The sequence below is a fragment of the Myotis brandtii genome, unplaced genomic scaffold, assembly GCF_000412655.1.
Source record: "Myotis brandtii unplaced genomic scaffold, ASM41265v1 scaffold569, whole genome shotgun sequence".
NCBI classification, from domain to species: domain Eukaryota; kingdom Metazoa; phylum Chordata; class Mammalia; order Chiroptera; family Vespertilionidae; genus Myotis; species Myotis brandtii.
In genome coordinates this window covers 1,186,764-1,208,048 of record NW_005370127.1, presented here as the reverse complement: position 1 = coordinate 1,208,048, position 21,285 = coordinate 1,186,764, and the positions used below count along the sequence as shown (strand labels likewise).

The 21,285-nt window shown below is 44.3% G+C and overlaps 1 protein-coding gene across 2 annotated transcripts in view; it reads left to right on the top strand.

Annotated features, from left to right (window-relative positions):
- Window positions 1-21,285, top strand: part of VWA8 (von Willebrand factor A domain containing 8) — a 389,233-nt gene that overhangs the window by 365,611 nt on the left and 2,337 nt on the right. For both annotated transcript variants that reach the window (XM_014549735.1, XM_005878642.2), the window contains exons 41-44: window positions 4,699-4,824; window positions 6,842-7,000; window positions 18,533-18,631; window positions 19,637-19,875. In XM_014549735.1, coding sequence (XP_014405221.1) covers window positions 4,699-4,824; window positions 6,842-7,000; window positions 18,533-18,631; window positions 19,637-19,875 — 623 coding nt within the window. The remainder of the gene's footprint in view (window positions 1-4,698; window positions 4,825-6,841; window positions 7,001-18,532; window positions 18,632-19,636; window positions 19,876-21,285) is intronic.

The following is a 21,285-nucleotide window of genomic DNA, read 5'->3' as shown; positions in this document are numbered from 1 at the left end:
TTTGAATGTGGATGTTAGGACAGAAAGATGAAGTTTGGAAAGCAAAAGCTAGTTTCCTGTAAATAATTTTCCACCAAAGTCTCTCAAAATGCTTATCAATAGCAAACTAGCTTAAAATAAACTGCATTAATATGAATGTCAAAATAAACACGGAATGAACTACTTTCTAAGAAATTCTTTTCCCCATAATTTGTTGCATTTAGCAGATAATTCACTTATTTCTATTATTGAGGAATAGGTTTACTTACTGAAAAAATAAAGTATTTAGCATCCTTAATTTATTTTTTAATATATTTTTATTGATTTCAGAGAGAAAGGTAGAGGGGGAGAGAGAGAGAGAGAGAGAAACATCAATGATGAGAGAGAATCATTAATCGGGTGCCTCCTGCACACCCCCTACTGGGGATCGAGCCCACAACCCAGGCAGGTGCCCTTGACCGGAATCGAACTTGGAACCCTTCAGTCCGCAGGCCAACACTCTATCCACTGAGCCAAACCAGCTAGGGTCTTAATTTATTTTTAGAAGCTTATAAATTGGAGCCAATTCCCAGTTTTTTGATAAAATATTGCTGTGCTTACCATTGTGGTACAATTAGCAAACGGCAAAGGGTTAAAAAAATAATGTGGAAATCCTTCTCTGAATACAGGTGATTTTCATTACTAATTAAATATAGACTGCTACACTTCAATCACACATTCACTGACAGTGGCCCCTCATTTTGAAGATGGGACAGTTGAGACCCAGAGAATCTCATTAATTTCCCAAAGGGAGCCAAGACTAGAATTCTCATATGCTGAATCCTAATCTGACCCTTTTTCTACCATGATCCTCTCTTTGCCTTAATCACTGCATCCCTGACACAAAAAATAGATTCTGCACAATAAAGTTAGTTATATTTATAACTAGATTTTTAAAAAACAGACTTCCTTTTTAGACCAGTTTTAGATTCACAGCAAAATTGAGCATATAGTACAGAGAATTTATATTTATCTCCTGCCCCACACCCCCACACAGGCATAGCCTCCCACATTATCAACATACCCCAATAGAATGGGACACTTGTTACAATTGATGAGCCTAAATTGACTTATTATCACCCAAAGTCCATAGTTTACATTATGATTCACTCTTGGTGGTGTACATTCTATGGATTTGGACAAATGTATAATGACATGTATTCATCATTATAGTATCATACAGAGTATTGCACTGCCCTAAAAGTCCTCTGTGCTCCATCCATTCATCCTTCCCCCAACCCCTGGCAACCGTTGATCTTTATACTGTCTCCATAATTTTTCTTTTCCCGGAATATCATATAGATAGACTCCTACAATATGTAGCTTTTTCAGATTGGCTTCTTTCACTTAATAATATGCATTTAAGTTTCTTCCATGTCATTTCATGGCTTGAGCGATCATTTCATTTTAGAGCTGAATAATATTCCATTGTCAGGACTTATTCATTCGCCTACTGAAAGGCATCTTAGTTGCTTCCAAGTTTTGACAGTTATGAATAAAGCTCTATAAACATCTATGTGACGGTTTTTGTGTAGACATAAAGTTTCAAGGAGAACAATTGCTGGGTTGTATGATAAGAATATGTTTGGTTTTGTAAGAAACTGCCAAACTGTCTTTGAAAGTGGCTGTAGCATTTTGCATTCCCACCAACAATGAATGAGAGTTCCTGTTGCTCCACATTCTTGCCAGCATTTGGTGTTGCAGTGTTTTGGATTTTGACCATTCTAATACATGTGTAGTGGTATCTGATTCTTATTGCAGTTCCCTAATGACACATGATGTTAAGCATCCTATATAATAAAGAGGTAATATGCAAATTGACCATCATGCCCTCACACAAGATGGCCGCCCCATGTGGTCACAAGATGGCTGCCCCCATGTGGTCACAAGATGGCCACCACAAGATGGCCAGCAAGGGAGGATATTTGGGGGCAAACAGGCCAGCAGGGGAGGGCAGTTGGGGGCAATTGGGCCAGCCGGGGAGGGCAGTTGGGGGTGACCAGGCCTGCAGGGGAGGGCAGTTGGGGGTGACCAGGCCTGCAGGGGAGGGCAGTTGGGGGTGACCAGGCCTGCAGGGGAGGGCAGTTGGGGGTGACCAGGCCTGCAGGGGAGGGCAGTTGGGGGTGACCAGGCCTGCAGGGGAGGGCAGTTGGGGGTGACCAGGCCTGCAGGGGAGGGCAGTTGGGGGTGACCAGGCCTGCAGGGGAGGGCAGTTGGGGGTGACCAGGCCTGCAGGGGAGGGCAGTTGGGGGTGACCAGGCCTGCAGGGGAGGGCAGTTGGGGGTGACCAGGCCTGCAGGGGAGGGCAGTTGGGGGTGACCAGGCCTGCAGGGGAGGGCAGTTGGGGGTGACCAGGCCTGCAGGGGAGGGCAGTTGGGGGTGACCAGGCCTGCAGGGGAGGGCAGTTGGGGGTGACCAGGCCTGCAGGGGAGGGCAGTTGGGGGTGACCAGGCCTGCAGGGGAGGGCACAGCCTGGAGGCAGCCACTCACTCCCTCAGTAGTCCTGTAGGTCCAATCTCCAGAGAACAGGCCAGGCACTGATGGACCGGCGCCACAGGCACAAACCCGACAATGCCGCTGGCCTCCTGGAAGTCGGCTTTGGGCATCGCAGCTGCTTTCCCTCCCTAGATGCTCTGCAAGGAAGAAACGATATAAAAGTGGCCACCAGGTAGCTCTTAACAGCCAGCGCGAATGTCCGTGGGACGGATCTCAATCCTGGGCCAGCAACGGTATCCCACTGCCTGCCTGTAGGGCTGATCATGTCCCCCCCCCACCTCCCCACCCTACTTGGGACAGGTGCCAGAGGCAGGACTCACGGCTGGCAAGCACTGCTGCAGTGACACAAGCCTCTCCCAATCCGGACTGACTGGGCGCAAGCCCGCAGCAGGTGCAGCGGGGCCAGGATGAGCAGGAGCAGCAGGCAGGAGTGGCAGGGGGCATAGGACTGCAGGCATTGGACCTAGGGACCCCACCCGTGCACGAATTCGTACACTGGGCCTCTAGTCTTTTCATATGCTTCTTTGCCATCTGTATATTTTCTTTGGTAAGGTGTCTCTTCAGATCATTTCCCCATTTTTTTTTATCAAGTTGTTCATTTTCTTATTGTTGAGTTTTAAGAGTTCTTTGTATATTTTAGATTAACAGTTTTTTATCAGTTATGTCCTTTGGAAATATTTTCTCCCAGTCTGTGGCTTGTAGAGGCCGGCAAGTGAGGCGGGGAACGTTGGAGTCTGCAGTCACTGGAGCAAGCAAGCCTCATGTTCGCTTCCAGCTGCCTGGCTGCCGGCCGCCATCTTGGCTGACAGTTAATTTGCATAAGGATATGCTGATTAGCCAATGGGAAGGGTAGCGGTCGTACGCTAATTACCATGTTTCTCTTTTATTAGTGTAGATAATTTTTTTTTTTTTGTAAGATGAAATTTGGTACATATTACATTTTGGGAGGAAAGTAATAGTTGTGTCATCAGTGTGTAGATGAAGAGATCTCAACACTATTTTAGTACTTTGTCTGTAATAGGAAGCCCCTAAAATAGATACTGGCTACCTGAAGCATGGCTTTGTATTTTCAATGACAATGCTGTCGCACTGCCACCTTAGATGAAACAATGATGGAAGTGTGCTTAAATTAACGAGGGCATGGTTGTCCATATTATGTCTCACCTAATAATGATGATGATGATGATGATGATGACGATGATGATGATGATGATGATACCAGCTAACATAGATTGCCAGGCTCTTTCTCAACTGATTCCATGTAGTAGTAGCTCATTTAGCAAATAACTCATTAAAGTAGAAACTAGTTCTTTTCATTTTAGAAATGAAGACACTGAAATGCATTCTGGTTAAGTAACTTGTTTGAGGTCAGATATCTGATCACGGTGAAGGGAGGATTAAATCAGGCTGTCTGATTGTAGATAGAGCACATGACCTTAACTACTACTATAGTTCGCATGCATTAAAGTAATTTGGCTATTCTTTCCACTTCTTAATATAAATACAATTCCTGGCTGTTATAATCCTAGGCCTTGAACAGGACATTATAATCCTTTATCATTTAACTATCATCTTAATCCACCTGGCATAGTTGTAAGTTATTGTGGGAAAATATTGTGTGGAAATACCATTAGATTTCTAAATATAGATGGTCAGCGAGACGTGGGGCACAGAATGTTCACTACTGTTGTTGTCGGCTGTTCCCATTCGCACTGTAAGTCACAGAGAACTTGAGTAACAGTTTATTTTCCAAAAGGAAGAGTTCTGAAGATCGCATTTTTCCCTCTGCTTGCAGACAATGTTAACAAGTTCGAACTGATTGTTCTGCTACCTAATGAATTTTCTAGGAGTATGGTGACCAAAAGTCTGTAAGAAATGCGTCACTATTGCATTTCCAGATATTGTACATTTCTCAAGGGGTTCATTTGCATACTGTTTTCCCATTAGATGTGCTCTGGGTTCATTTTATCATTCCATTTGTTAAAACAATTTAAATGGAAAAAATCCACACAAAGGGCATTTCTTTGTCAGCAGAGCAGGAATTGGTTCATTTATGAAACTGTTCGTGCAGAAGCATTGCTTATTGAAAAGATCCCGAGTGTGTTTCCTGTTATTCACACATAAAGTGTGTCGGGGACCCTGCAGAACTAATTAAAATAAGGATTTGTGTGTGTGTCATTGTAGGCTAGAGGTAAAGAAAGACAGTGGCTCAGACACCAAGCTACTGGGGAACTCGACGATGCCAAGATCATTGATGGGCTGACTGGAGAGAAAACCATCTACAGACGCCGGGGTGATCTGGAGCCACAAGTAAGTGACAGTGATCGCGTCACCTCCGATCCACAGAGCTTGGCCTTCTCTATAGACGGCTGCTTTCTTGAGTTACTGTCCTTGTCAAAACACCACAAACCCTGAATATGGCAACCAAGGAAATTGTATTAAAAAAATTAGGAAAAAAATTAATACTTTACTATTTATGATATGATTCAAGATCCCAGCATGAGTCAAGAAATACCAGGCAGGCATACTCAAATTGAGTAATTTAAGAACAGTTAATAAGACTTTTACAAAAGTAAGGGTCGGGTTTAGGAAATCATAAGGAGATAGTGTGGTACCCAGCTGCCGAAAGGCCGGAGGATGAGAGCTCACTAGAACCGGGAGGGGCAGCCTGACAGGAGCTATGGCCCTCAGAAGAGGGAGAGCCATGGGCCGCAGTACAGAAGGGACTGAGGGACCCTCTGATCCGGTGCCTCCCATCAGCAGAGCCCACCTGGACGCCAGCAGCCCAGGGAGAGGCTGGTGCCATCCCTGCCGCTCAGCCCCCAGGATGCGGAGCAGGGGGCGCCAGAGGGAGCTGAGGACCCTTGGAGTCTGAATCCCAGAGGCTAATGCAAATGGAAACACTAGAGTAGTCTTGGTGGTTTTCTATTGCTCTGCTCCTTTAAAGATCTGTGTCCAACCTATGACTGAAGAAAATTTTAGAAAGTGAGTGATTTTCCTTTATATAACTCTAATGTAAATATATGTAAAGCTTTGGATAGTCATAATATTAAAATATTTTCAAAACAGTGGCAATAAGGTGAAACATTGAGTTTCTTGGCGGGCCCTGTGCCTCCCTTTATCCCTGAATGACCAGAACTGTTGAGTAGCCACTGTGAGCTGGGGGAGCGGGGACTGGTAGGGAGAGGGAGTCACTTACTCCATTTAAAAGTTTATTCAGAGTATCCTTGGGTAACTTGGGGAGTTCTCCTATGTCACTGGTGTGAGTCAACAGCCACTGTCTTTACTGACTCACAGTGGCCAGCAGATGTGTTTAGACACATGTGAAGTTGTGAGTGGCCCTGGAAGCACGCGTGGCACTGCTCTTCCTTCATGCTGACTCCACACATGTTTGAGGAATACGTTTAATTTGTCTCAAACCATTACACTAATACCCACAATATTTTCTTGAAATTACTAACTCTACTCATTAGTTTTCGCACACGTCAGCAAATATATAATTACAGAATAGTCTGGAATTTTTCTTCTTCCTTTTTTTTTTCTTGTAAGTAAACTAACAAAATGCTTTCATTTTTTATTCTGAAAATTGCCAGGCATGAGTCCAAAATCAAACTGAAACTCAGGAGAGTTTCACATTTTAATTGACAGTTGTTGCTAAACAGCAGTTAGACGTTACTTTTATGCCTTTAACTGCCGAGGAGAGTAAGGAGAAGTAGTAATTCAGAAACTGGAAGGAAGAGAAGACCGGAAGCTTAGTAAGGACAAAGGCACTGAAGAAAATTCAGTGACACCCCTCTCACAGAACCTGTTTTAGGAATCTGGCATTTTGTGTGTGGACTCTGTGGAAAATGATTTTCAGATCATTACACATCAGGTACAAGTAAAATTCATGAGGGCTTCCACAATAGCTCCATCTTGCTGGAGTAACTGAGTCTGAGGCATGACGTGAAAATGGCATGTTGGGGTTTCTATCTTCCCAGAGTATAGAAGACGGCGTCAGCTGCATTAAGGCAGTTTACTAGACTAGGTCAGGTCTTGAAAGGACTATATATTCCAAAGGAAAATCTTTCCCATATGGCCCGACTACCAGCACAAGTCTGAAATCCCATTTAATGAAATACAACCTGGAGGTGCCTTTGCTGATCCCATTTAATGAAATACAACCTGGAGGTGCCTTTGCACCTGCCAGGTCAGCCGTGTGCAGCACTGAGCCCAGGGCTCACCTGCCTTCCTCGTGGCTGGTAATCCGGGGCCTGTGTGAGATGCCCAGAACCGCAGCCAGCGATGGTTTTCTGGTTCACAAGACTTCTGTTGTGTCCGCCCTCAGGTGGGAAGCCCCCAACAGAAACCCAAGCGTCTGCGCCTGGTGGTGGATGTGTCTGGCAGCATGTACCGCTTTAACGGCGTGGATGGCCGGCTGGAGCGCTCCATGGAGGCTGTGTGTATGGTAATGGAAGCCTTCGAGAGCTATGAAGAGAAGTTCAAGGTAATGGCATGAACTAGGATGGTGGAGGCATTACTTATCATGCCTGCCCAAAAGGCAGCCCCGAGTTAGGGCATGATGATGGATAGGTAGACGCAGGCTCTACCCAGAGCGGACAGAAATCTTCATCTTCCATCAGTTCATGTATCAGCATAGAGAACGTGAGCCTCTGGTTTTATCTGCTGTAATAATAAAAACATGATAATGCCAGAATTTGACGGAGCACTTACTACAGAAGAAAGCACTGAACTTTACAAGTTGTGTGATGCTAGCCATAATGTTAGCGGGGAGGAGAAAAGCAGGCACTTAGAAGAACCACAAGATGCTTCCCCACATTTCTCAGAGCCGCCTTCCTCATTCCAGTTTCCCCACCCCCATTCTTGCCCATCACCAACCAGGCAGCCTCCGAGGTTTGGGTGCACCTCAAAGTATGCTGTTCCCAGCACAGCTTTGCCTCTTCACTTGGGCGACCGTTACACAGTAACAGGTGTCTCCCCAGCTGACAACGAAGATGGTAACCCTGGGAGACGTGCAGCCTCCATCCAATTGTTCCCATCCTGCTGTTGCTCAGTGTGCTCTGCATCCTCCTGCAGAGTCTGAGCACTAGGAAGGGGTCCCCTGGAGCCGGGTTACTGCCTGAGAGGCGCCCATCAATCCTCTCTCACTTTGCAAGCCACAGAGAGCACTCACACTCCAGCCCTTTCCAGAGCAAGTAGCTGTGAATCGGAAGTTCAGGTGAAGGAAATGGTGCATGTGCAGACATGCGTGAGGGGTACACAGTCTGTCCATAGACATGCTAGATTGTATTCTGGATCAGGTATGTCCCTCAGATATCATTGAGCTTAGATCATTATTTGGCTGGACATCCTACCCAGACCTCAGGATTGCTGGGTGTTAGTGGACACAGCGAGAATAGCGAAACCCATCGCCCCGTTTACTGTAGGTCAATTTGTGAGGCTCGGAGTCTCCCAGGGCCCCTGGTCTGATGCTCTACATGAGAGATTCCCCTTAGAATTAATGGCAGGGAAAAGGAATGCTCTGTGTGGCCAAGCTCTGTAGAGCACAGGATGCAAATACAAATAGAGCATGGACTTTCACTGGGGAGTATAGCTTTGTTTCCTTTAAAGAAGTGGAATGCATTTTCCCTGTGACCAGTGAAAACTATGGAACTATTGAAGATTCCCTCTTGGTTTTCATTGCCAGGAAGCTCAGAGCTAAAATCAAAGACCAGCCATGACCCTTTGTTATGTCTTACAGCTTGCAGACCGGTGTTTAGCTTTTCCTTCCTTTGACGCCCCCCTCCCTTTAGATATACCTTTTCCTTGATTTTGATATTTTTACTTTTTATGGATTTACATAAAATGTTTATTTTTTAAAATATGTTTTTATTGATATCAGAGAGAGGAAGGGAGAGGAAAAGTGGTACTTAGGCGAGTGTCTGGAGGGAAGGGGTAGGGGCAGGATAGGGAAGGCATACTCAAGTCCTGTCCTGCAGATGCCTCATCGTGCCCATGGACTTCAGAATTGGGGTCGCCTCACAGGTTTACTGGTGTTTCCTCCTTCCTCAGACAGGAAGCAGACGCAGAAACATTACGGGCTTTTCCCAGTCGGAAGGCTAACTGGAGACAGGGTGGGATGGAGCCCATATTGATACCGTTTCTTTTCCCCTCTTTTTTTTTGTTTTGTTTTGTTTTGTTTTGTTTTTAAACTGTCCTCTTTACTTCTCAACTTTTGAAAAATTTTAAACTGACAAAAGAATTGAAAGAAGAGTAAATTAACACCGATATGCCCCCACTTAGATTCACCAATTGTTACTAATTCCCCTCTTTGCTTTGTGTTTCCCTCTAAATATATATACTCAAATATATATACTCAACCCCACACCCTGAGTCATTTGAAAGAAAATTATAAACACCACAATGCTTTACCTCTAAATACTTTATTCTGCTTCTCCTAAGACTAAGGGCATTCTCTAAGCAGCCTCACTACAATGATCACATCTAAGAAACTATCAATAACTTCATAACATCTTCCAATATCTAATCTAAAATTCATTTTCCCAACTATCCCAAAGGTGTCTTTTCTACTTGTTCCCCTCCACACACACACAACCCAGGATCCAGTCAAAGCCCACACCTTATTTTTCATTGTAATGTCTCGTTAGCCTCTTTCAATCTGGAACAGCCATCACCAAGGCCACTCTGTTTTTCATGAAGGTCACTGTCTCGAGAGTCCAGACCAGTTGTCTGTAGAATGTCCTTTATTCTGGATTTGACCAGCTCTTTTCTAATAGCGCCATTTACCTCATCCCAGTGTCCCCTGTATCACCGAATCCTAACAGGCTTTCCCCCCACGCCAGATACACTGGGGACGTTGCTTAATATTCCCGCCACCCCTGCCAACATATATCTAAGACTTTGAGTGGCCACAGGCCACCCAATCTCCGCTGGGGCTGTCCAGGTCTCCTTTGTAGAGGGTGCAAAGGCGGTGGATTTGGGGCATGTTCTCGGAGACATTTGATGCATGCACATCAGTGGCAGCATAGCATTCTTCTCTGCTCTGTGTCCTTACATCACATGATCATATTCAACTCATTTCATCCCTCTGTGCTTTCATTTTCTCTTGTGAAAGAAGCATAAGAACTAGGAATAACTCATGAAGGCATGGAATTTACTCAGCAATATAAAGTGATGCATGAGCAAAAGACAGTTTTAGGAGCTCCTGGTGAAAATGTATATTCCATAACCCAGGATGGCCCTGCATGTGGTGTCTCGGAATTCAGAACTGTGCTCTGAGACCCCATCCAGCTCCAGACAGTTCTTCGTCGCGTTCCTGCAGTTGTCCCTCTGCTGTGAAGGTGACTAGTCTGAATTTGCTTTGAAACTGTCAGAAGCCACAGTCCTGGCCAGTGATCTGGACTCTGCCGTGAAACCTCTCTCTTGGCCTCTGCTGTGTGTTTTGTTTGGCTTGGGCTCAGCTCCTGAGCGCTGGGTCATTACAGTCCAAGAGGCTCATTAGAGTCAGCCCATGTTTTACTCTACCTCAGCATGACCCAGGCCAAGCCACAGGGACCCTGGAACAGGAGTGACTGAGCAGGAAAGGGAATTCAGTGGCGGGACACATTTCAGAGCCATGGGGGGTTTTAAAGTTCTTCATAATTGTTCTACCAACGGAATTGAGTTCTCTGGAACAGCATTTACATTAGGTCACTGAAGACAGGAGCAATATTATTTGCTAATAATCAGCATAAACTCCTCTAATCTTACCATCAGCAGAGTTTTTAAACACGAGAGGGAGAAGTAGAAGGTATCAGTTTGTGAACCATTTTATTTACGTCAGGAAGATTTCTTTTCTTATCTTTATCCTGGTGTGGACTTGTGATTTCTCCATGCCCCTGGGAATGTTTCACCATAATTTTAAATTAGGCCTCTTCTTCAAAAGTTCTTAGTGCCTTAATTTTTTTCTTCAAAGTACTCCATAACACCAAAAGTTAGCTGGCTGATTCTGCACAGAACACTCCAATAGTGACACCAGAAAGCAGATTTATTTAGTTATTGACAACTTGGATTTTTTGGGGGAAAAGTACTCAAATTTATTGTTTTTGTGGAGACATATAAACCATATTCTAAGACCATGGTTTCCTAGCAGTCTAACAAAGATCCCTGGGAGGGTGGTGGGGCAAGGGTGGGTGGCAGCTTCTATTTCTTCTTCTCTCTCCCCAATTCAGCCCAAACAATTCCACTCATATTGATAGTACCCAGTTTCACAATCTGGGCTTTTGGGCAATATTTCATGTGGAGAAGGAGTTCCACTGCTTAAAAAAAATTTTTTAAGGTAGAAAACCACTATTCTAGTTATTTCATGTGGAGAAGGAGTTCCACTGCTTAAAAAAATTTTTTAAGGTGGAAAACCACTATTCTAGCCCTAACCGGTTTGGCTCAGTGGGTAGAACATCGGCCTGCGGACTGAAAGGTCCCAGGTTCGATTCCGGTCAAGGGCATGTACCTTGGTTGCAGGCACATCCCCAGTGGGGGGTGTGCAGGAGGCAGCTGATCGATGTTTCTCTTTCATCGATGTTTCTAACTCTCTATCCCTCTCCCTTCCTCTCTGTAAAAAATCAATAAAATAAATATATATAAAAGAAAACCACTATTCTAGGGCCAATACTGGATTATGATTTCTTTTTGGAAACAGGTTTATCAGTTCTCAGTTTGGTTTAGATTATTCAAACCCTGAACAGGAAAAAATAAGGCACAGGTGTTCCTATGACTAAGTGAAACAGGCTTTTTACTCCATTTCTTGGGTGTACCATTGAATTTTCATAGAACCGTGGGGATAGGAATGACCTTGGAAATTATTTTTAAACTCTTTGTTTTACAGATGAGAAAATAAAGACCAGAGAGGGTAAATGCTTTGCCCAGGAAACAGCAGGACGTCTAGCTCCCACATCAGGGCTCTTTCTTAGTTGATGTTTTATCCCCGTTTATTCCCACCCAATAGGTGTTTTTACAAAGCTGTAAGTCAGGAACTGTACCATTTACATAAAGTATCTTCTCCTCCCCTTAACACTTCATCATCCCAAGGAGGTATAATAGGCACTTTTCTCAAAGGTAGCTTGATTAGAAAGATGGGGTTAACTTACAGAAGGATATGGAAAGATATGACTCACAAACCAACACCTGCTGGGAAAATTCTTTCTATCAAAAACAGTTCAGTGTCTTTTCCCCATGCGTCGGAAATATTTCACACATTTAGAAGTAGAAACCAATTGTCCTATCAGGCTCAGGATTTGAATAAATTCTTATTGCCATATGCAGATAGGACCAAAGAAGGGTGTGCAGACTTCTCTGAAGTTAAACAAGAATTTGGAATTGATTCAATTGTTGATGTAGAATTGGCCAAGCCAACTGTTGGTGGCGGCGGGAATGGCACCAGGTGTGAGACCGGTGGGGTGAGACTGGACCTGAGTTCAGCAGCCTTGGTACTTGCGTTCTGGCTAGGAAAGAATTCAAAGCCAAGACTCAGACTATCAGAGAACATTTATTTGGAAAATCACGGGAGTAGAAGTAATTTGTAAAAGAAATGGCCTTAGAAACAAATAGAGGCAAAGGAAGGGCCCTTGGAGCTTAGAAGTGAGGAAGGTAAAGGTGAGGCTCCTGGGGGATGCGGGAAAGGGAAAGTGTGGGAGTGCTCCCAGGAGGGAGAGCAGGCTGGGTCCTCCTCCTGAGGGTTTTAAGGGTGGAGATTTTAGGGGAGGTCCCAGGGGAAGATCTCAATAGAATATTCAGCAGCTTTCAAGGTGTGTCCTTTCAGGGTCAGGGTCTCCACTGAATGATTGGTCGGGGCCAGGGCAGGGGGTCATTGTTCAATGCAGCTGGTCCTGAGGTCTGCCTTGGCGCTGCTTGTCTGGTGGTGCTGCCTTTCTGGGCCTGAAGCTGAAACACACCTGAGGCCTAGATGTTATCTCTAGGGAGGAAAGGTCAGGGGGTTTAAACCGCATGGCCAGCAATATGTTAGGGGAGGAAAGGTCACCCTGGGGATGAAGTCCTGCCCTACAGTCCATTGCTAGGTACCCAGAGCCTTCCACCCTGGTGACCTTCTGTACCTGGCCCATCGCCCTTGCTCTGCTCAAGTCTGTCTAACTGCCCACCACACAACCATTCAAAAAGCTTAAGTAGAGATAGGGCAGAGGAGGAGTTAGGGAATGGTTATTTCTTGATAACAAAAACCTTGGATTTAAAGTCAAAGCACCTGGGTTTTGCTTCCACCTCTGACAATACTAGATCTCTGACCTGAAGCAGGTCTGTTAATCTCTCTGAGCATCAGTTTCTTCACTTGTGAAATGAGGTTAATAACGCCTGCCTCAAAGGTTGTGGAGAGAATCAACATGAGATGAGATATGTAGAAGCACTTTGTAAACTAGTAAGAACTCTACAAATGTTGACATTATATTCATTAAATGCATGGCCCTATCTTTTCATCGACCCTGTGAGGTTAGGTAAAACCACCTAACAGAGATTATCCCTACTGTCAGAGAGGTGAAGTGATTTACAAACGTCTAATGTTAGAGGTCATCTAAATCAGCATTATTTACAAGGTAGAAACAAGATTTGGAAAGGTGAAGTGACTTGCCCTAGGTCAAAAAGCTTGTTAATGTCGGAGCTAAGTGTAGAATCCTTGACCTGCAGAACATTAATCTTTTACATTAACTTCTCTGATATGAAGAAGTTGAGCTAGCTAACACTGGAGACTATTGGCTCACTAACACTGTGGTGTTCTGTTGCCCACCGTCAGTAGTGCCATCTTGGAAGGGTGTGTTTGGATTTCTGGAAGGAGGTTAGAATTTCACACATCAGTCTTCAGAAATAGCTTCGGATGATGGTCTCATACCTACTTATAATGTGGATGCGTAATAAAGCATAGCCTCTCCTAAGGTTAGCAAATGATTATCCTTCTTGAGACTTAAACACAAACCTCATTCATAAAAAATGCTGACAGCTCTTCGCTCTAAGCAGAGCTTACTTTGTAGTCTAAGTATTATAAATCATCCTTCATATTTGATGATAAATCTTTGTGTCCTAAATCTAAAAACATGAAACTCAGCATGTTTTTGTTTGTAATACTTTTCTCTAAATAAGTGAGATTTTCAAAAGAAAGTATAGCAAAAGGGCATCTAAACAAGTTTTGAAAGCAAATAAGTATTCAAATTACTCTTCTCCAATTGAGGTTTTTCTTTACTACTGTGGTTTATTATTTATGTTGGGTGCTAAATGTAAGACCCCACAAGGATTTTAGGGATGCTATGAAAAATGCAGAAATCATGATCATAAAAATTTTGAGCTACTCAAAAAAAAGTTAAAATCTAAACGTTGGGTGCTTCAATAATGACAGTGAGGTATTGTTCAGTGACTCCTGTGACTGACGCATGCTTGAGACCCTGTCCAGTCTGATTTGGCAATTGTCACAGCAGGAACCAGGGCAGGTGAATGGCAGGATCAGGAGTTAGAGAATGGAAATGAGTGAGTTTATATACTTTTCCTTTAACCCAGTTTTGAGGATTGGCAAATTCCTGCCTGTAACCGTGTTGGGATCCTTGGATAGCAGATACTAGACAATTATGACATAGAAAGTCTTGTTTTAATGGAAGCTCAGCATGATCTACAGTAACACCAAGGAGTGTTCCACATTTGATATCCTTTAGATTCCTCTCAAGCATTTTACTTCCTTTGGGCACAGAATAATCCCCAAGCCCATCTGAAAGATGAGAACCAGGGTCTGTAAGTCATTTTATAAGCCCCATCCTATCCCTTAGGTGTGTCTTCCCAGCGCTGGAATGCTAATGAGGCACAGACAAAGGCAGGTCCTTCTGCAAATAGCACTTTCCCTACCACAAATAACAAAAGGAAGGAGGGAAAAGGGGAAGGGAGAGGAAAGGAAGGGGTAAGAAAGGGAGGTCCTCAACCCATTTATCTTTAACTCATTTACCTGAAAAAGTATAATAGATAGATAGATAGATGATAGATAGATCAGTCAAATGATAGATGGATAGTTACTGAAATGCTTCTGAAGTATATAATCAGCTAGGGTCTGGGTTTGATAAAGAGCATCCAACAACTCATTTGACTGCTCTTTGTTTGATCATTAACTAGCAGCTACAGTGACCAGTTATGACAACGCTGTGAGCAGACCACCTGGTCAAATATTTATTTATACAGTCTCATCTATGGTCATCTGATTAGTAAGACTTTGACCTTCAGGTAAAAGGGAGGAAAAGGTCTAATATATTTATAGTCCTCTTACCTCAGCCAAACAAGAGGAACTTACTTCTGTTTCAAGGAGCTGACTTCTCCCCTCATGTAGGACCCTGTTTAACAGGTTGTTTCACCAGCCCTGCAATGAAAGCAGCCTGCGGCACCTTCTCAGGAGGACTTAGCCTAAAACCCCTTCTGCTGTGACCATTGTCCAGTCAGACATTTCAGGGTCTGGAGCATGCTCCCTGGAGGAATCGTGCCAAAACTCTCCACATCCTAGCTGTGAGCATGTGGGAGACCCTAGGCGGACATATACTGAAGCCAGTAATCTCCTACCCTTATCCAGAGCAGTACAGATTTTAAGTTTCAAATTTTATTTGTTACCTTTTCACTATATTGATAGCAAACTATACTAATGAGTATAGTATAGTTTTTTTATATATGGAATTTATTGCATCCTTAGAAAGTATTTGTTGTCAAGCTTTTAAAATATAGGGTGTCCCCAAAAAATATATACATACACTTTCAGTAATTATAAGGCAATGTTTATTTAAAATACATTTCATTGCCTGGCCATTGTGGCTCAGTGGTTGAGAATCAACCTATGAACCAGGAGGTCACAGTTCGATTCCTGGTCAGGGCACATGCCTGGGTTGCAGGCTTGATCCCCAGTAGGGGGCGTGCAGGAGACAGCTGATTGATTATTCTCATCATTGATGTTTCTATCTTTCTCCCTCTCCCTTCCTCTCTGAAATCAATAAAAATGTATTTTTAAAAATACATTTCCTTTTCAAAATTGAGCTATCAGCTGCTAAGGTGTGTATACATTTTGGTGGGACACCTTGTATATTGGTAAATTTCCCTCATAATTATTTTGTATCATTCTTTGTGTTAAAAAATATTTTTTAAAACCAGGCAAGGAATAATCTCCCAGCCCCCTGTCCAAGGCTCCACTCTGGACCTCCTTTGACCATGCCCCTCTGTGAGGTGAAGAGTCTGTGCAGCCAAGGGGACATACACACTGAGAGCTAATTTCTAAATCAGGCTCACGGTTCCTGGAATCCCGGCTATCCTGCTTCCAGGGCCTACGTGGACCTCTTCCATCTCTCCTCAGGTCCATCTTCCTCGGGCACACTGGCCAATGGTGTGAGCACCAGGCCCGATGGATGGCCAAGGGACCACTGTATGGGTGGGTATGATGGTGTGTGCATAGGAGGGCTGGGTGTCCATACGTGTGCAGGGGAGGTGCCTCGTGGTGTGAGACAGAGTCAACTGTAGAAAGAAAAGGTGATGGGCTGCAAGCCAGGGCCTCACACTGCCCATACCACCATGTTCTTTCAGAGGACTTCAAGGAGTCCAAATATTTAAAATTTGACCCTAGCTTTCCAGGCCATTATATATCTTTATTACAGCTCAAATATTTAGGCATCCTATATGGGCCTTCATTGTCCTTTCCAATTGTGCATTTATCTAGTCCATTCCTGTTCTCTCTGCCTCCCTTTTACTTTCAGAAAAAGGAGTATCCTTCCTCCTTCTCCAAACGACCCTCTGACTAGGAACCTGACCTCCTTCTACTGCCTCCACTTTGGGCCTGTGAAACGCGAACACCTCTCCCCCAACAGCCCTCCACATGCTGTTCTAATTCTCTTTTTATACCACAACCTTTTATTGAAGTTGTCCCCCAAAAGTCAGCATTGATTCTGGTCATTAGAAATCATTCTCCTTGATGGCATGGTTAGTGTAACTCAGCGCCATTGCACAACCACTTCCCGAAACCCTGCACTCCCGTGTCCCGGCTATGGCCTGCTCTGGCCCTGCTCCCTCCACTCTCACTCAGCTCTGAGTCTTTCTTCCACTCCACCAGGGAGGATGCTCCCCAGGTTTCGGGGGAGGGGCCCACTGCTTTTCTCTTTCTGTGTAGTCACCCTTGGCAGTCATGTGTCTCCCTCCTGGGGATGACAGCCACATCTCTGACTGCATTAAATAGATTTCCTCTCTGATGCCTCCCAGAATGCATGATTTCAGCATGTCTGAAATGGAATTCATCTTCCCCAATAACCTAATGGCCTTCTGACTTCCTATTTATACGTACAAATTATTTCAATCGGAATTTTTTTCTACTTTTCATTTTAAGCACAATGGTTTCAGTTATATTATGGGTTGTTTTTTGTCAGCTAGCTTGGGCTAAACACTATTTTTTACATGGTTGCTGGGGGGGGGATATATTCCAACTTATAAACAGTTTATTTGTAAAAAGAATGTAGCCCATGCAGGAAAGGGAATCTCCCTATTGCCCCAACTTGATTGCAGACATTTTTAAAGCATTTGTGCAATAGACACACCGGGTACACTCATGGATACTGAAATTCAAAGGTGAATAAGATACGGGCTCACCTTCCAAGAACTCACCAGTTAAAAAGGAAGACATGTAAAGAAATAGTTGCATTCCCCCTCACACCTACAGAAGTGTGTTATACATAGTAGGAGTTCCAAAGACAGCTGTTGACTAATGCAGTTGGTGGACACACAGTAGTGATTCTTAAGCATTTTGTGCCATAGTACTCCAAGTACTCCCTGGAATCTTTGCTCCAAACCCACACTCAGAATTTTCTTTGCAGATGCCCTAATTGCCCAGATACCCTGAGTTCTATCACAAAAATTTTTAGTGGGAAGGGAAGAGGGAATTTGAGGCACACTCAGCAGTCGGAGAGAACTGCCCAGTTTTAGTCTGCCTCAGGCCCCACTTATCTTTAAGTAATGAGATTATGGGTAATTTTTGCTTCCTTTTTGTTCTTTTCTCTCATTTGTACAATGAATATGTTTCAATTTGTGTTCAGGAAAAAAAGCATGTGTATTAGTTTGCTATTGCTTCATAACAAATTACCACAAACAACAGTTTAAAGCAAGATCCATTTGTTAACTAGCAGTTGGGTAGAAGTCCAGCAGGTTGATCTGACTTCTCTGCTTGGGGTCTCATTGGGCTGAAATCAGGGTGCCAGGCAGGCTTGGCTCCTACCTGGAGGCTCTGGGGAAGAGTCTGCTTCCAAGACCATTTGGGTTGTTGGCAACATTTGGTTCCCTGTGGTTGTAGGACTATGGTCCCTGTCTTGCTGGCTCTCAGCCAGGGTTGCTCCTAGATGCCACTCTTAGGGCCTTGCTCCATGGTCCCTGCCATTTCAGCTGCAGATTAGCTCCCACATGTCAAGTCACCCTCTGCTTCAAATCTCTCTATCTTTCTGTTCCACTACCAGCAGGAAAAAAAAAAAAACAACTCTGCTTTTAAAGGGCTCATAATATTAGATTAGGCCCAGCTAGTTCATCTCCCTTTTGATCAACTCAAAATCAGCTGATAAGTAACCTTAATTAAATCTGCAAAATCCCTTTTGCCTCATAAGGTAACATGAGTGATATTCACAGGCTGTCTAACAGGGGGTAGGAGTCTAAGGGCCACCTCAGAATTCTGCCTGCCACAGTGTGTGTGTGTGTGTGGGTGTGTGTGTGTGTGTGTGTGTGTGCGTGTGTGTGTGTGTGAATTTTTTTTAACTCTCCCTGAAAGTAAACAATGGAATTCTTAGTAGCATCTTCTGCCTCCTGCTGGAGAGCAGAGATCACACAAGAGGATGGACCAGAGTGGAGGAGCCCGGGCTGTGTTGCCTTGGCTGGTAAACAGATATCCACTCTCTGCAATTCTGGGCAATAACCAACAGGAGAGTGGGGCTTATAGGTCCAATGGCAGTTCCGTCGTGGACAGAGGCTTCTCACTCTCCGATTCTCTTGCCTGTAGTATGACATCGCTGGACACTCTGGAGACGGCTACAACATTAATCTGGTTCCAATGAACAAAATCCCCAAGGACAATAAGCAAAGACTAGAAATTCTGAAGGTAAATACATCGTTACGGCTATGCTGTGAAAGCTCCCACCAGATTAGGCAAAGTATCTTCTGTCACTGCAAAAATTCCCTAAAGAAGCAGCAGATTCAGGGAAGACTTTCTGTCTCACAAATATTCAAATTAAGAAAAACTCGCGCCTAAAATCCTTTTCTCCACCACAACAAATTTAAACTTCATTCCCTACATACTTTTCAGGTACTCAGTATTGTGTCAGGATTCGCCAACCAGGGTCACCTCCTATCTCCTATGCAATTCTTCCCAGCCCCTAAATATTTCAGTAGAAGGAGAAAAATGACCTCTTATACTCTGTAACCCTACTTTTATGTATTTCTTAGTATTTAATGATAAATTTAGTTTTACATACTTAGATCTACAATAGAAACACACGCCATGATTTTAATGTAAATTCCCTCTGTTGCTATTGATATAAGTACATTGTTTCATATTATAATTTTGTTTATTAGAAACTCTACCCATTCCTTATTTTTCTCCTGTGTTACCTTCATCCTCCAGTGTGATAGTTTTATATTTTCTTACATTTTTCTCACTTTATTTTTTTTTATTTTATTAAATTTTATTGGGGTGACATTGGTCAACATGAACATATAGGTTTCATGTGTGGATTTCTAAGTTACAAAATCTGTATAGAGCACCATGTGCCCACCACCCAAAGTCAAGTCTTCTGTCACCTCATATTAGGACCCTCTTCTCCCCCAACCCCCCTTTTTCTCACTTTAAATGGCTAAATTTTAAAAACTAAATGCTAACTGGGATTGTTTTGGAGCATTTCCTATTTCTAACAAAAATCTGAACCACATACAAATATTACTGGGCGCTGTTGTCACTCCACAGTGCCAGTTAAAGAGAACTCACTCGAGACTTCTTATTCTCGTGTAATAATCGCTATTTATGAATATTTATAATTAGTAGAAAAATCAGGTTTGTTAAAAAGACATTTCTCATCCGTGGCTTTTGTGCAACATCTACTATCCCCAGACGATGCATGCCCATGCTCAGTTCTGCATGAGTGGAGACCACACTTTAGAGGGGACAAAGCATGCCATCCAGGAAATTGTCAGAGAAGAAGCTGACGAGTACTTCGTCATCGTCTTGAGTGATGCGAACCTGTCCCGATATGGGATACATCCTGCCAAGTTTGCCCAAATCCTGACAAGCAACCCTCAAGTTAATGCTTTTGCCATCTTTATTGGATCTTTAGGTGATCAAGCAGCCAGGTAAGTGTTGCCTCCGGATGGAGACATACTTGGGGCAGGCACAGAGATAGTTGAGTCCCTGACGCAGGGCATTTCCTGGGCTTAGCACCTTGAGGGGCAGTGGGACTGGAGGAAAACTGACACCAGAGTCGCCCCTGAAGAAGCTGATGGTCTAGTTGAGAGGATATGACATTCAAGCTTCTGTTTGGCTGAGCAACAGTAATTTTAAATTAATTATTTTTCAGCTTATATTTAAACTTACCAACAATGACATAAATAGCCAATTGATTTGTCTAGTAAATTTAACAGTCTCTTACACATTTTGTACTGTACATCTAAGTCCCAAGCTCAGTTCTAATCAGTTCATGTTCAAAACTTACTCACAGTAGCAAACACCTACTATTTTCATAGCATGAGAGAGAGATTTATATCTACACTAATAAAAGAGAAACATGGTAATTAGCGTACAACCGCTACCCTTTTCATTGGCTAATCAGTGAGTATATGCAAATTAACTGTCAGCCAAGATGGCGGCCGGCAGCCAGGCACTGAAGCGAGCAGGGAGGCTTGCTTGCTGCAGACTCCAACGTTCCCCGCCTCACTTGCCGGCCTCTCAGCTGCAACTCTAAGCAACTATATACTATGTTGCAAATAAGAAGGTAAACAAAACCCCAGAAAACAGCCGGACTGAAACCCAGCCGGACCGAAACATTGTATCCATGTTTTCAGCAGCGAGGCCTCAGAGCTAAAGCTGGCCCAGAAAAAAAAAAAAAAATGAAAACAAGGAGCGGTTGGAAGCTTTAGTCACTCGCCAGCCGGAAAACAGCCCTCAGCCCCTCACCCAGACTGGCCAGGCACCCCAGTGGGGACCCCCACCCTGATCCAGGACACCCTTCAGGGCAAACCAGCCAGCCCCTACCCATGCACCAGGCCTCTATCCTATATAGTAAAAGGGTAATATGCCTCCCAGCACCGGGATCAGCGGAGCAGCGAGGCTCCCGGCACCGGGATCAGCATGACAGGGGGCAGCGCCCAAACCCCCTGATCGCCCTGCGGCTCTGTGTGTGACAGGGGGCGGGGCCACAACCTCCCTATCCGCCCTACTCTGTTCGTGACAGGGGAAGGCACCCCAACCCCCTGATCAGCCCTCCTCTGTGCCTGATAGGGGGGAGCTCCCCAATCCCCTGATTGCCCTGCGGCTCTGTGTTTGACAGGGGGGAGCTCCCCAACCCCCTGATCAACCCTGCTCTGTGTGTGACAGGGTACGGAGCCCCAACCCCCCTGATGGGCCCTGCTCTGTGAGTGACAGGGGGCAGCACCCCAACCCCCTGATCAGCCCTCCTCTGTGCCTGATAGGGGGGAGCTCCCCAATCCCCTGATTGCCCTGCGGCTCTGTGTGTGACAGGCTGCGGCGCCCCAACCACCCCCCCC